Source organism: Cydia amplana, chromosome 16 (genome assembly GCF_948474715.1).
Source record: "Cydia amplana chromosome 16, ilCydAmpl1.1, whole genome shotgun sequence".
Taxonomy (NCBI): domain Eukaryota; kingdom Metazoa; phylum Arthropoda; class Insecta; order Lepidoptera; family Tortricidae; genus Cydia; species Cydia amplana.
In genome coordinates, this window is record NC_086084.1 from 12,640,838 (window position 1) to 12,654,934 (window position 14,097).

A 14,097-nucleotide genomic window follows, 5' to 3' on the forward strand; every position below is an offset into this window, starting at 1 on the left:
GTAGTGTTCATGGCTGAACTCGTGGTCTATAGGCTGCAGTCGAAGATGATACAGTTTAGACACTGAGTGCGATAGCCATTATATTTCGCAGACGTACTTACACTTACCTAGTGAAGTAACAAGTAACGCAACACAAGAAATTATTCGCAGTGCGTGCGGAACGGATCCGCTCTAGCGGATTACCTATACAGCTCGGCCACATTGCGCGACTGGCGATGGCGGCAGCGGCAACCTATGGTTATCGCTGCCGCCGTCGCAAGTCGCTCAATGTCGTGGCCGAGCCGATATATACCGTGATACAAAATTTCACGCCGTGCCTCCGCCGTTCCGCGCGGTTCAGCGATGCTACACCGCTACGTACGTAGGTCTTCGCCTAACTTGAATAGGTTATAAAGTAATTGTAAAGCCACGCGCGCTCGCGCACGAGTGTGGAGGGGGCTTTATACTCGTAGTGGACAAAATGAAATAAAGCACAATATCGTCTTCATTCGCATTATTTATTTGGGTACATAACTTCATAACCTCACATTACAGTTTCCACTCGCGTCGTGAAAAATTATAAATATCCAAAATCTTGCTATCCGCTATCATAAATTATGTTAAGCTAATTTATATAAATATAAAACAGTGAAGCACTGCTTACAGGCGTTTTCCGATTTGTAGAAAAGGTATGCGATATTAAGCCCTCTTCAGACTTTGCGCGTGATTCGGCTTCGCGCCGCGATTCGCGCACGAGTGTGGAGGGAGCTTTCGGAATATTGGATGACTTTTCCAAAGGCGTATTTTTTCGCGCGTTTTTGTTGCCCTCGACTCCCATTGGTGTATTTACAAAACCAGACATACTAATTATTTTTGGTCAATCAATGACAACGCAGAAGTAAAAATGACGTCATTGGAAATTCAAAGGTACAAAAGCGAATGTGTTTCGACTATAGATGTCGCAGTTAGCAATCTTATATTTTAAAAGGATTGATTTGAAAAGGAGGATAATATAGTAAGCAAACTATATTCTGAAATTATATTCTACACATTTTCTGATAGGTACTTGTTTTTGTTTCACAATAGAGTGGATATTTTCTGGCAATGCTATAAAAATGCAATACATTTTCATACGTTTATTATTAAATGTCATAAAACTCTGTACAACCTGGGATCAGTAGCATTTTTAGCATATTTTCCTGTTTATAAGTTTACAGCACGTTTATCGACGACGTAAAATTTCGTCTTTGCACTTTATGATTATGATGTAGCCACAATTTCATAGAACTTTTACCGCAGGTCAATTGAGGTTAAACCTTATGCCAACTGCACAAAGATAAGATTAAAACATTTTTCATTACATCTCTGGCTGTTACGTTTAGACGCATGTTATTCAAACACGATACCAGCACGGAACCAGCCAACACTTTTAAAAGTTGATGATATGTGCTGGTCATTCTATATTTTAAACAATAAATTGAACTAAAAGCATAATTGGGACATTATAACCACCCCACACTATTAGCTAGCGTCTTCAGAGTCTCGGCGTCTAGTCAACTCTATGGCTGCTGCTCGACGCAACGTTGGCGCAACTGCGCAGTGACGCCATTTTCCATTGCGCTGACTAGAGGCCGACGCTCAAAAGACGCTAGTGTGGGGTGGCCTTTATTGTCCCATCTAGATTGTAAGTTTTCTTTGACGAAAACTTAACTAAGTATATAGGACTTTAGCTAACATAATCGTACGGAAACTAAAATAAAAATTTAACAAATAGCTTCGATTTTTTATAATGCCCAGTAGTGGAAAAAATTAAAACTAAAACCCACGTTTCTGTACTGACAACGCCTATTTATTTACAAATCAATTATAATTACCTACTTCACTCATGTAAAAATCATAATATACAATAAAAGCGTGTGGCTCCATATACTCCTAAGGCCCAAGGTCCTACCTATAGTATAAGTCGCTTTTGCTTTAAAACAACGCAAAATCAACTCTATTTCCTACAATTTAGGTTCAGATTTCAGTGGCAATGTTTGGATGTTGCGTTTGTATGTTTGGGCCTTAGGAGAATAGAGCTTAAGCAATTACTCTATTGCATGCAATGGTGTAAGGTCAGCATTCCTAGTGCCTAGCCAAGGTGACAATCGCTTGCGCTACGACAAGGAATCGCTGTGTTTATCACTCTTCCATATTAGTGCGACAGTGACAGTTGCGTTTCGTTGTAAACGAATGGCATGTTGGCTAGGGCTGCGTACCCTGGTCGCCCCCTGGACCCCCCCCCCCCCGTTACTGTGACGTAATAAGTGGATGAACCCTAATCAGGTATCTGATATTGCCCAATTGGTATGTTTTGTCGTCACAACACACTAATTTAGGGGACAATCACGGTAAAAAAAAAATCTGACCGCGACTTACCTTTGTATCAAACCAATAATTATCTTTCTTCTCTGACATAGGTACATTTATGTATAATTCGTGGAAACTTGCGAAAACAACTTGAAAAGTCTAATATATCTAGTCTTTATATAAAATATAATACCGATTTATAATGTACCTATGTACTTAATCATAGATTGTTGTGTCAAAATGTAAAATCTGTATTATAATCGTGTATCTAAATGAAGTCAGTCACCACAAATGGCAATAGATAGTTAAAATGAGAACAATCATAGTTGAAGTTATTTGTATTGAAAATAGTTAACAATTTTTTTACTTGACAGTGAGGTTGAGTTTGATAAGGCTGCATTTCCACCAGAGATGTGTGTGGATGTGCAGCGAGGAATGTCTTTGTTAAATCTCAAGGATAAACGTGATACTTTGCAAGTTGTACAAGTTTTATATGAAAGTCTGTATTGAAAAGGTTTTCCGCGCTGCAGTGCTGCCCCCTGGAAGTACAAAGTTGCGCGGGAGTGTGCTTCTGGTACTGTATGTATATGTATAATTGTGTATGTGTGTGTGCCTTCACCGTTCCTCCAGCATGAGTGTCTCCTGCGGGAACAGTTTCATCGCCTTTAGTGTGCTGCTGTGAGATTCCATTGTTAACTGCAACAATAAATAAAAATACAAATATAAATACAAATACAAATAATTTATTGAGAAAAGTATAGTACAGTGGTTGCTCTTAAAGACTAAGAATTTATAAAGACAAGTGATTTACAAATGCCTGAACTAGGATTCCCTGTGTTTCAGGCAGCGAAGGACAATATTAACTATTTATTAATTATTCACTTAATTATAAACTATAAGTAGTACACAATATAAGTCTTATTACCTAAACAAAAAAGTAGGTTCTTAAGTATTAAATATCAGAATACAGTAGGCAGTAGGTAATCATTTTACGACTATTAGTAAGTTCTCTGTATCATCGTACGTCATTTTTTGCAAGGCGCGTCGTAGAGTATTCTTGCAACAAGCATAGCTAAGTGGGTATAAGTCTAGTGTTGCATTTAACCTGTTGTACAAAAATGGGCCCAAAAAGACAAAGAATCTAGATGAAAATACGTATTTTCTTTGTACGGTTTGCATGTATATAATATCTTTGCGCCTTTAATAAGCGGTTTTAACTTATTTACAATATTAGTGTTGGTAATTGCTATAACTGTTCCAAATTTTAGCTATAGTCTGTCAAGCTGGATATGTCAGTAGCAATGTAAACGAATGGTATCCCTAAGAAAGGAACTAAAAGCAGCAACATTTACATGGTGACGTCACGATGTATTGCCATTTTCTATGAAGCGTTTCGTCAGTAAAGTGCGGGTGCCAGACTTTGACCATCATTTGTGACTTTTGTATTGCTTTAACACAAGGGACCCATTGTGACACAGACATTTGATCCTCAAAACAAACCTGATCGACAGATACCATTCATAAAATATCAAATACCATATTATACAGGGTGCCCAGTAATTAATGGATAACCATCTAACCATCAACAGGGCACCTTAGGCTGGTCCAGAAAATGCACTTATAGGTCTAGTAAAAGTTTCGTGGTTTTCGAGATAATCGAACTTTTCTATCTTTTTTAATAGCTAGCACCATACTTCAAATTTAGAAAAGTGCGATTATCTCTAAAACCACGAAACTTTTACTAGACCTATAAGTGCATTTTCTTGACCAGCCTAAGTGCCCTGTCGGTGGTTAGAAGATTATCCATTAATTACTGGGCACCCTGTATAAATACGGAGTATAACTTACGTCTCTCCTAGGCCAGCTAGATATCACTTTGTAGCTTTCTTTTGGAAAACCTTTTGATGCAAGGAAGTCAAATAATACCTGTAAAGAGAAAAAAAAACAAATTTTTATCACAAGTATGTCAAATCTTGCTTCAATCTTCTTGGCAACTGAAGAATGACAAAATATTTAATTCTTGAGAATTTCCCTTGCATTATAGCAGGGACTGAATACCGGTTTATTTTTCATACAAATTAACCGGTATTCTGTATCGGTATAACGGTTGTTTACAATACAATACAAATACTCTTCATTGCACACCTCATTACAGAAAACAATACAGATAATACAGGATGTTGCGGCTCCTACCAACGAAGGGGAAGCGGGGACCGTACACCACTAAACCAGTTGGCCCATCGGCCGCGCCCCCCGCCGACTCTATAGACGCCTAGCGAGCCATTAGGCTCTGAGATACACGCTCATGTGCGCGTCACACTCGCAAATATATTTTTCATACAATGTAATCTTAAGTACCTCTGTGGAACCAGAATTAGAAGCTTTTTAAGTATCTGCGATTTTTATTTAATACTCAAGACATCCAAGCTTGAACATGGTGACCCATCGACGTGATTAATACGCAACGATTGCTTCTGTCCGAGTCGAACGGAATTTCTACGTGTGAAGAGAGCAAAGGTCACGACAGCTACAACGTGGCAGAAATTGGACATCCCGGCGTCAACGCAGTATTCTGGACTTACGACGCCTATTGTACCTATCCACGACGCCAGTTGCAGTGTACAAATATATATTCGGAGATTTACGACGCCATTTTGGAAGCTGCAGACACCCTTACTTCAAGCCCGCCGCCGGTCAGAACTACGCCGCCGCAGCCAAGGTTTAGCAAGGGAAGTGCACCATTCCTTCATATTTCCTATTTTTCTGCTCGTACTATCCTCCACCTACTTGACTATTTAGCTTTGCCGTCTTCACCCTTTGCCGTGCTTAAGTTTAATTGTATGCCATTTTATTGCACTAGTGACGTAAACATTTTTTAGCACGTATCCTCATTTAATAGCTAGTGTCAGTGAAATAATCTGATCGCTGCTTTAAAGCCTAATTAAAAACCATAGCCTTTTACGGCCATTTAAGCATTTAAAACTATTAAAGAACAGAACGCTTATTTGAGTGACATTCTTATTAGTTAATTTCTTCAGCTTAATTTAAACATTCCGTTATTTCATAAAGCATACTCCCACTTTGTGCTATATAGAATACTGTCTAGCGATTTTACTAATTACGCACAGTTAAATCTCAACGCAAAAAATTCCATTGCATTCCATAGTAACACAAGTGTTCACCGTGTTACAGATAAGAACCGGTCGCATCGCTCCCGGCAACAGCCACTACTCAGCTGCAGCTGCGGTGCGTTTTCCGCTGACTCCTGCATTCCGCATAGCACTGTTGCCGACCGAGCCAACCACTGTGACTGTGAACATAGGCCGGAAAAATTTACGTATTTATTCCAATATTTTATTTTTGATTTCTCATTTCCTCATTCGCTGTTTTTAATTGAAATCGGATCTTTTTCATATAATGGCTACGTTGATTCCTACTAGAACGTCCATTAAGGGGCGTATTACTAAATTTAAAAATTACATTGTGGAATTGAATGCTCAGGAAAATATTTCCTCGAAAGATGTAGACGAACTTTCGTTGAAGTTGGATCGTTTTCGTAATATGTTCACACAATTCGACCAGATCCAAACTCAAATAGAAATTGCGACTACATCTGATATGCAGTCCGAAATTGACATAAGAGAAGAGATGGAAAATGATTTTATTTCTCTTATTGCAACGGCGCAGAAAATTATCGATAAGATAGCCGAAAGATCTGATTTCGCCAGCGTAAAGTCTGAAGTTCAAAGTAACTGTGGTCATGACAATGTATGCAACGGTTTAAATTTTCGTTTGCCTGTGATTAAAATCGCTAGTTTCGATGGTTCGTATTTTAAGTGGCTCGAATTTAGAGACACATTTGATTCACTCATTCACAGTTCCGACCACATCAAGCCGATTCACAAATTTCACTATCTAAATTCTTATTTGGACGGTGAAGCGGCTCAGGTTATAAGTAATTTAGAAGTGTCGGACAATAATTATGCTGAGGCATGGCGTCTACTCTGCGAGAGATATGACAACAAAAAACAGCTGATTAGCAACCATTTAAACTCATTGTTTAACTTACAACAGATTGGTCGCGAATCGGCAAAGTCCTTGCGCTATTTAGTGGATCATGTGTCCAAAAACCTACGGGCTTTAAATACGTTGGGCCAGCCCACTGATCAGTGGGACACGCTTCTTATACATATGGTCGCGAATAAACTTGATAGTAATACGAGTTTAAAATGGGAGGAATTTAAAAGTAATTCATTTTCAAATGATGATATGCCGTCATTGGCCGATTTTAATCGCTTTTTAAAGGGACGTGCGGATGTTTTGGAATCGGTTCAGCGTAATAAATCTGATAAGCCTATCACTAATAATAATAATAAACGCGAACCTATTGCCTCGCCTCATAATAAACGCGAGAAGTCTAGCACCAAATGTTTTGCGGTTTCAGCCACTCCTGCTGCTTCGGCCTCGGCCTCTCCTCCTGCCTGTGTGTTCTGCAGCGGCGAGCACCGGATTTACGATTGCTCGTCATTCCTGTCCCTGCCAGTTGAAGACCGGATCTCCGGAGCGTCAAGGTTACGCCTTTGTCTCAACTGTTTGCGGAAGGGGCACACTTCTCATCGCTGCAGAGTAGCTCCGTGTCACACTTGTAAGAAGCGCCATAATACTTTGTTGCATAGGGAGACTCCTCAGGTTGCCGCTGCGCCCGTAGATGCGCCTCCGCCGCGTTCGGAGCCCGAGCTCGGGCTGTCGTCGAATGTGACCGTGTCGCGCTCAAATCAAATACTCTTGCCTACCGCGTACATAGACATATATAGCCCGGCTATTAATGATTATGTAACAGCGCGCGCGTTTTTAGATTGCGGAAGCATGCCTTCTATTGTTACAAGCAGTATTAAACAGAAATTGCAACTCGCACCGCTGCCCAGTAATTCCAAGCTTTTCGGATTGTCCGACGTTCCTATATCTAGTAATCCGGAGCGCTGCTTTGTGCAAATTCGGTCTAAACATGATAAAAAATCCAAATTCGATATCGCATGTTTAGCGCTGCCTGTAATTAATAGCTCTTTGCCACTAGAGTATATCGATGTGTCGAGCGTCAAGTTGCCACGTAATAAAACACTCGCTGATCCTAATTTTAATCAGCCCGGACCTGTAGATATTTTACTTGGCGGTGACGTTTTTTGGAGTCTGGTTGAAGGCCAGCAAATTGATATAGGGCACGATTCGCTTGTTTTGCGCAAATCGAAACTAGGTTGGTTAGTGATCAGTAAGTACAATGCATTTTCAATGTTAAACGATAAGTCGTTCAATTCCTTTTTACAATGCAATCACTTGTACACAAGTAGTAATCTCGACGACTCGCTTACTAAATTCTGGCAGCTGGAGCAGGTGCCCCAACCTAGTCAACCGTTTACCGATTTAGAGGCGGAATGTGAGCAACACTTTGTCACTCACACTTATCGTGACGATAACGGTAGGTTTCACGTGCGTTTGCCATTAGTTACCGAACCCGATTGTTTAGGGGATTCGTATCGATTTGCTAAAAAACGGTTCTTTGCATTAGAGAAACGATTTAAACGCAACCCTGATTTGAAAACAGCTTACCAGCAATTTATAAATGAATATGCCGAATTAGGCCATCTCTCTGTGTCCGATTCTGACATTCCGGACCCTTCTTTTTTTGTGTCACATCATTCTGTGCAAAAGCCCTCTAGCGAATCTACAAAATTAAGGGTCGTATTCAATGGCAGTGCCCCCACCACGTCTGGCTATTCTATAAACGACCTACAGATGGTTGGGCCGACGATCCAAGATTCGTTGTTTAACATTCTTCTGAGGTTTCGTACTTACAAATATGTTTTAACTGGGGATGTCGCTAAGATGTATCGGCAGGTCCTTGTAGTGTATAAAAATGAGAATTTTTTGAAGCGGCGATGGCCGAATAGTTGTGGTTTGTTAAGATTATGCTTTCAACACTTTTAAATGCTCAACAATAGATGCCGGATAAGGCTCGCAGCAAGACACTGAACCATTGAAATACAAGGACCTCTTGTTGCTTTAAACCTGGTTATGAGAGTAGGGATAGGGCGCTATAAAGGATAAGGCCAAATGTGTATCATGCAATTTACTTTCCAAATCGGTGACAGACCTTATTTACATGGCACCTCGCTAGATGCGGGCGCTGGGAAACAGAGAATACCCCGACCGCTGAGGGAGAACGTTAATATAGTCCTAGAGCCTTAAAAATACGGCCGCGAGATCAAACGGGACGCGAGATTTTGGCCAAAATCTAACACTAAAGTTTGGTGCACTCACGAATCCGGCGCAAGGTCGTTATCCGGAGAAACACTGCTGCTGGCCGCAGCAGGCGGATGTGGTCAGAAGGCGGCGGCCGTTCGTCGAGCCTTAACTTCTTTAAGCCAGGGCGAGAACGGTCCGCGGCAGCCGGTATCTTCGCGGGCGGGACCGCATGAAGAGCCTCGGGATCGTCAAGCGGCGCTCTGGGCCGCCTGACGCACGGTCTGCGGGTCGGGGCCGTGCCCTACGGCTATGGGACGGCGCGGGTACGCCGCGCCGTGGAGTTCGATGATGTGCGCGGGGGGCCGTGTGCTGAAACCTTGGGGTCGTCGAACGGCTGGTAGCGCCGTCCGGCACGCTGCCCACGGGCCGAAGCAGCGCCCTGCGGTGGGAGGCGGCGTCAATGCGCCGCGCCGCCAAGCTGGCGGCACGCGCTGACGTGCGCGGGAGCACGACTGTCCACCATGTTTCCCCTTCGGAAGGCGGCGAAGGGTACACCGGAACGCGCACTTCACTCACGCGAATCACCCACGCGATTCACCCACGGAAACGGGCCTACATCATAGTCCGAGTTCCCACCGGCTGAGCCGGGCGGCAGGAGGAGACGTGATAATTTTTCCCACAATCGATCTAGGACAAGCTTCCAGCCCACGTCGTCCCGACAAACCAAAAAACCCCCCAAGTGTTCTGACCTGTCACCTCTCGAAAAGTCCACCAACCCGTCAATTGCGTTTCGATTCACATCAATGCATTAAACTTCAAACCAACTCGAGCATTTTTTAAATCCAGTAATTCTTGTAAAATACAAATGTTCATTAATACTTGAATTATTTTAAGTTGTTAACAATAATAATTAATAATTACATCTTTTATTACTATTTCCTACATTGTTTCGTTCGGAATATCTTCCCTGCCTATGCAGTAACGAAACCTTCGTTTATTTTGACGTTTCCTCTGTCGAACGATGGAGGACCCACATATTTATGATTTATAATTTTAAGCAATTTTATAAATGATTCTAAAATACCAATTAGATTAGGATGTGACCTATTTGAGCAGTTAGAGTGGATCACAAGGATCATTTTGATATGCGCAAAGCCAGGTTCAGTCCAGTAATTTCAGCACAACCCGGGTGACAAGTTCCGTTCGAGTGGCATTCTCTTTGGGCTTGTTTCTTCGAATCTAGCCAGCCAGGAGGCGGGGTATTTTGATCAACCTACAGCTGAGAAGGTATACTACAGTTTTACATAATTGTCATACTTTGGTATATGTTATTTTGTCGGAAATGCGACACTCATTCATTGCAGGTTGTGTAGTATGTTTTTAGTATGGGAAACCGTGTAGCATCGCTACAATATCCCCTCTCTCGGCAAAGAGGTTAAGTCCGCTTAACCGAGGCAGCCGGGGTAACCGGAGAATTTTTCCCGAAATCAACAAGTCTATTAGGACGTTAATTATGCATGCATATATATACATATACATTTAACATATATCATTGTTATACCCTAAGCTTAGACTTATATGTTGAGCATGCCGGCTATTATTAAAACTTAGTCTACCTATGTCCGTCTCTTGGACTATAAAGTTTTATTACTACTTGTTAGACCTATGTCCTAGACCTTTATCCTTGTATGTTATGTATTGGAAATCACAGTGTCTAGCTAGTACACTGTGGTTTCTACAACCTAACTAAAAATATCCCTTGGATTTCATTTAAAATAATCCTAAGTTGAGTGGTCTAACCACTTTCAATGTAACTACCAATAAGCTAATCTCTATTTTATGGTTAACTAATGTATTTAAAACCTAATTTAAATATCAAGTATTTTCAACTATATTTTTCAATTCTTACTATTTAGTATATTACTAGTAGTCATATACATAGTACAATACTAATAATTATGTTTTAATATAGCATGCTCTACTATGCTTATATGCCTATAACTATAAAACTACTAGTACCTTAATGGAATGTGGTAACTAGTTGCTAGTTTATACCTAGTAATTGCACTTATAGTGGAGGCTAACTTGTAGCTCACACTCAAGTCATATTCCAATGTGTAGCCAGCGGGCTTACACTAAGTGAAAAAGAAAAAACTTGGTTTTCTTTTTCATGTCAAAGTCAGTGAGTTATATCCCATATAAATGAATCACCCTGGACCCTTAGGGTGTGTAGTCACAAAAAAATAAGGTTTTCCAGAAAACACTTGAAAAAATCTTGACCAAATGAGTCAAGGAAGTATGCATACTCAAAAAAAATGGGTTGTTACCGAAGTTCACCCGAAAAATAAAAATAAGTTGGTAGCTTGAAAATACACCTTGTAAAATACAATTTTGAGCATAATGTCACTTAACCAATGCTCTGAGATTAAATGGTAACTGAATTTTTTCAGATTACCTTAACTACAAAGCGGTTTGCTCTAGCAGTCGGAAATTCGGAGGTTATGTGACAAATCAGGAATACTACTCCATGTGGAATGCAGCATGCCGTTCGTCGACATCTCCCTACCTTTAGCGAATACAAATGGTGCATGTTTCAGTACAACATAAAAAATGCTATGCAAAGATAGCTGGAATTGAGGTTGGTACTAAGGCCAATTTCCTCAAATTTCAAACAAAACAAATAATGTGAACATTTAAGTTCTATAAAATAGTTCTATTTAGAACCGAATAAGTCAAAACCGAAAAAATAATTTAGAGTGTCTCGTCTATTCTACTAAGTCTCCGGAATGTTAAGTTTGAGTTGGTTTGACAAGTAAAAGTGGATAAATATTTTAATACTCTTGAAATGTGTGGGAAATGGGTTGACCGGGCGGGCGGGTGTCCAATGCGGCACCCAGTGGTCGCGTATTAAACAATGAGGTATTAGACACGGGTAGGGGTGGGTGGCTTAGCTATCTACCCCACCTACTTCATGAAATTCCTCTCCTTCCCCGTCCGGCATGTCGGTGAAAAAGCTGGTTTGCTTGTGTCAGGGTATGTAATATATATATATGTAATAAGTTGATAACACTTCACTTTGCACATGAAGTGTTAAAATAAATTACCACTATGCTCTCAAATGGAGCGTGGTGAAAAAATAATATGTGGCTGAGCGCTATGCTAATTGGTCATAGTGTAGCCTAATAAAAATTGTAATAATTGATAAAATTGCTACCCTGCCACAAGCAAACTTACAAATTAATTGACATTGTGTTTTTAACTCCAATAATTCAACAATTTTTTTTAAATATTAAGTTTTTTTTTAAATGACAATTTTTTTTTATAAATTGTTATTATCACCTTTCCAAGCTCACAGTAACCAGGGTAAATGTTTAGAAAGCTTTTAAGTTCGGGCGCCATTGTAGTGTATAAAAATGAGAATTTTTTGAAGCGGCGATGGCCGAATAGTTGTGGTTTGTTAAGATTATGCTTTCAACACTTTTAAATGCTCAACAATAGATGCCGGATAAGGCTCGCAGCAAGACACTGAACCATTGAAATACAAGGACCTCTTGTTGCTTTAAACCTGGTTATGAGAGTAGGGATAGGGCGCTATAAAGGATAAGGCCAAATGTGTATCATGCAATTTACTTTCCAAATCGGTGACAGACCTTATTTACATGGCACCTCGCTAGATGCGGGCGCTGGGAAACAGAGAATACCCCGACCGCTGTTCCCTGAACCTAACCTAATAGCCTCGCATATAGACCTATTTTCATGTACTACGAGTGAATTCACTAAAGTAGCTTTAATAACTCTTTGTTATATTGAATAGGTAAAAATATGATTTGTTAGATATAGGTACTTGTGTATTTGTATGTAATATTTTGCTACATTATCGCATTGGGTGCAACCTGTAATGATAATTGTATGTGTGTAAATAAATAAAATAAAAAAAAAAAAAAATAAAAAAAAAAATTGCTTAAAATTATAAATCATAAATATGTGACTATATTAACGTTCTCCCTCAGCGGTCGGGGCCGTGCCCTACGGCTATGGGACGGCGCGGGTACGCCGCGCCGTGGAGTTCGATGATGTGCGCGGGGGGCCGTGTGCTGAAACCTTGGGGTCGTCGAACGGCTGGTAGCGCCGTCCGGCACGCTGCCCACGGGCCGAAGCAGCGCCCTGCGGTGGGAGGCGGCGTCAATGCGCCGCGCCGCCAAGCTGGCGGCACGCGCTGACGTGCGCGGGAGCACGACTGTCCACCATGTTTCCCCTTCGGAAGGCGGCGAAGGGTACACCGGAACGCGCACTTCACTCACGCGAATCACCCACGCGATTCACCCACGGAAACGGGCCTACATCATAGTCCGAGTTCCCACCGGCTGAGCCGGGCGGCAGGAGGAGACGTGATAATTTTTCCCACAATCGATCTAGGACAAGCTTCCAGCCCACGTCGTCCCGACAAACCAAAAAACCCCCCAAGTGTTCTGACCTGTCACCTCTCGAAAAGTCCACCAACCCGTCAATTGCGTTTCGATTCACATCAATGCATTAAACTTCAAACCAACTCGAGCATTTTTTAAATCCAGTAATTCTTGTAAAATACAAATGTTCATTAATACTTGAATTATTTTAAGTTGTTAACAATAATAATTAATAATTACATCTTTTATTACTATTTCCTACATTGTTTCGTTCGGAATATCTTCCCTGCCTATGCAGTAACGAAACCTTCGTTTATTTTGACGTTTCCTCTGTCGAACGATGGAGGACCCACATATTTATGATTTATAATTTTAAGCAATTTTATAAATGATTCTAAAATACCAATTAGATTAGGATGTGACCTATTTGAGCAGTTAGAGTGGATCACAAGGATCATTTTGATATGCGCAAAGCCAGGTTCAGTCCAGTAATTTCAGCACAACCCGGGTGACAAGTTCCGTTCGAGTGGCATTCTCTTTGGGCTTGTTTCTTCGAATCTAGCCAGCCAGGAGGCGGGGTATTTTGATCAACCTACAGCTGAGAAGGTATACTACAGTTTTACATAATTGTCATACTTTGGTATATGTTATTTTGTCGGAAATGCGACACTCATTCATTGCAGGTTGTGTAGTATGTTTTTAGTATGGGAAACCGTGTAGCATCGCTACATCCTGGTTCAGGAATGCGACCGCGATTTACAATTAATCCTCTGGCGCTCCAATGAGAACGAACCTTTAAAGACTTTAAGGCTTAACACGGTCACTTACGGATTTTCAAGTGCTAGTTTTTTGAGTACACGCTGTTTGTGGCAGTTGGGCGAGGAATGTGCAGATGAAAAAATTAAGATCATCATTCAAAATGATTTTTTAGTTGACGATTTATTAACGGGATCAGACACAGAGGAGGAATTGCGTTATATTAAAGAGTCGGTTGAGCGTGCGCTGGCAGCTGGTTGTTTTCCCTTGCGCAAATATCGCACAAATTTACCGTCAATTTTGCATGACTCACAAAACGATAGTGTAGGTGAAAATAAAGGTAGCTTGATCATTAGCTCGTCGTCGC

At 41.0% G+C, this 14,097-nt stretch overlaps 1 protein-coding gene and 1 long non-coding RNA gene across 2 annotated transcripts in view; both read right to left on the reverse strand.

Annotated features, from left to right (window-relative positions):
• Positions 1-478: 478 nt before the first annotated feature.
• Positions 479-940, reverse strand: LOC134655133 (uncharacterized). Its single transcript, XR_010097410.1, has 2 exons — positions 768-940; positions 479-687 (listed from the first exon to the last, which is right to left on the reverse strand). It is a non-coding gene; the product is annotated as an uncharacterized LOC134655133 (long non-coding RNA).
• A 1,891-nt stretch (positions 941-2,831) lies between these two features.
• The window catches only part of LOC134655063 (FAS-associated factor 1), a 38,815-nt gene continuing 27,549 nt past the window's right edge, over positions 2,832-14,097 (reverse strand). The window contains exons 15-16 of the mRNA XM_063510524.1: positions 4,177-4,254; positions 2,832-3,024 (exon numbers count right to left, since the gene is read on the reverse strand). Of these exons, the coding sequence (XP_063366594.1) occupies positions 2,944-3,024; positions 4,177-4,254 (159 nt within the window). The 3' untranslated portion in view covers positions 2,832-2,943. The remainder of the gene's footprint in view (positions 3,025-4,176; positions 4,255-14,097) is intronic.